This window comes from Pteropus alecto, unplaced genomic scaffold (assembly GCF_000325575.1).
Source record: "Pteropus alecto unplaced genomic scaffold, ASM32557v1 scaffold87, whole genome shotgun sequence".
Lineage (NCBI taxonomy): Eukaryota > Metazoa > Chordata > Mammalia > Chiroptera > Pteropodidae > Pteropus > Pteropus alecto.
Window position 1 is genome coordinate 22,767,790 of NW_006443225.1, and position 1,455 is coordinate 22,769,244.

At 45.9% G+C, this 1,455-nt stretch overlaps 1 protein-coding gene across 1 annotated transcript in view; it reads right to left on the reverse strand.

The window, feature by feature from the left end:
- Window positions 1-1,455, reverse strand: part of CALB1 (calbindin 1) — a 19,342-nt gene that overhangs the window by 2,815 nt on the left and 15,072 nt on the right. The window contains exon 8 of the mRNA XM_015598624.1: window positions 1,331-1,408. Within this exon, the coding sequence (XP_015454110.1) occupies window positions 1,331-1,408 (78 nt within the window). The remainder of the gene's footprint in view (window positions 1-1,330; window positions 1,409-1,455) is intronic.

The window sequence follows — 1,455 nt, forward strand, 5'->3', positions numbered from 1 at the left end:
AAACAGAAAATTGATAAATGTAGGTTACTGCCCATTTCCCAAAAGTTATTCGGCCTTTCGATCTGCCCACCGTGACACAATTATGAGCCGGCACCGTGAGAAGTGGGATGTAATGAGGACAGGTCCTCGCAGCGCAAACTTTTTAAATTGTTCTGAAACCAAAGATTAGTCCCACTTTATAATAAAGGTCACTGTACGTTGAATAAGGCAATAGTTAAGTTCTAGTGGGTTTTTTTCCCGCACTTAAGTAGGCCGACAGGCTGAAAGTAAACCTGAGTTACACCGAGTTAGAGAGTTATTTAGAGAGTTATTTCTCAGGGTAATTAAAAAGTTTAACTCTTTATCAGTCTTCTAGAACAATTTTTATAATATACACTTACATTTTATAGGTTGTTTATTTAAATCCATGAGGTAAAAATTCACTGTAACTTTACCGTCCATAAAGCGTGTATGTATAAATATGTGTTCTGATCTGAATAATTAAACTTTTTCTGAATTTAAGGAAAAAAACAATTAAAATCATATTTCCACAGTATTGGCCCGTGGCTTAAATCCATCTAGCAAAGACTTTTTCTTCATAGTCCCAATGCCATAATGAGTCAAAATGAGCAAACTTTACCCACTTGGAATCATTTAACTTCGTGGGCATGAGACCGTTTTATCTGGGACTTCGTAAACTGCTTTGACAGTCGTTCCTAAAGCATCCAGCGCCTGTGTGCACGTCGTTTTCCCGGCCCTGTTGTCAGCGTCCCACACTAGATCTCGCTGACACCGTCACCCAGCAGCAAGGTGACATACTGGGTTTCCTTCCACAAAGCACCGAGACAACATTCCGAAACAGCAGGCTCAAAAGGAAGAAGGAGGAAATAGCCATTTCCAGTCGCTCGGTGAGTAAGATAAACCGGAAGTTCTCATTCTAACAAAACCTATGATTTCCTAAGTCATGAGAAAAATTGGTTCAGAGCTTCTACAATTAATGAGTTTCTAGGGGCGTGATTTACATATCTATAACATAACGTACGTGACTCATATAATTTAGCGATATAATCACACTGGCTTTGTGAGAAAAACAAGTGATCTTTCGACAGATAAAAATGACAGCTCCGCAGAAGGGAAGAGCTCTGCGGTGGAGCCGGGGAGCCCACGCCTGCAGCCCGCAGCGTCACCAGACGGCCGCGTCCTTCGGCGTGTGGCCCTTCAGAGGAAGGGGCGCCGGGTGAGCGGGGCCCGCACCACGGCCGTGCGCGTCCCGCTGAGCAGCGCGGGAACCGGCGGGAACGCCGCGCGCCTCCCGGGCCCTCGGCCACAGCCCTGCCGGGCTCGGTCTCACCATCAGGTCTGTGTACTCGGCCAGCTTTGCGTCATCGACGGCCTTGTTCGCTTTTTCCAGCAGGTCCTTCAGAAAGTTCTGTGAAAACAGAGAACACTCAGGTCAATGTCACCGGTAACGCTGAG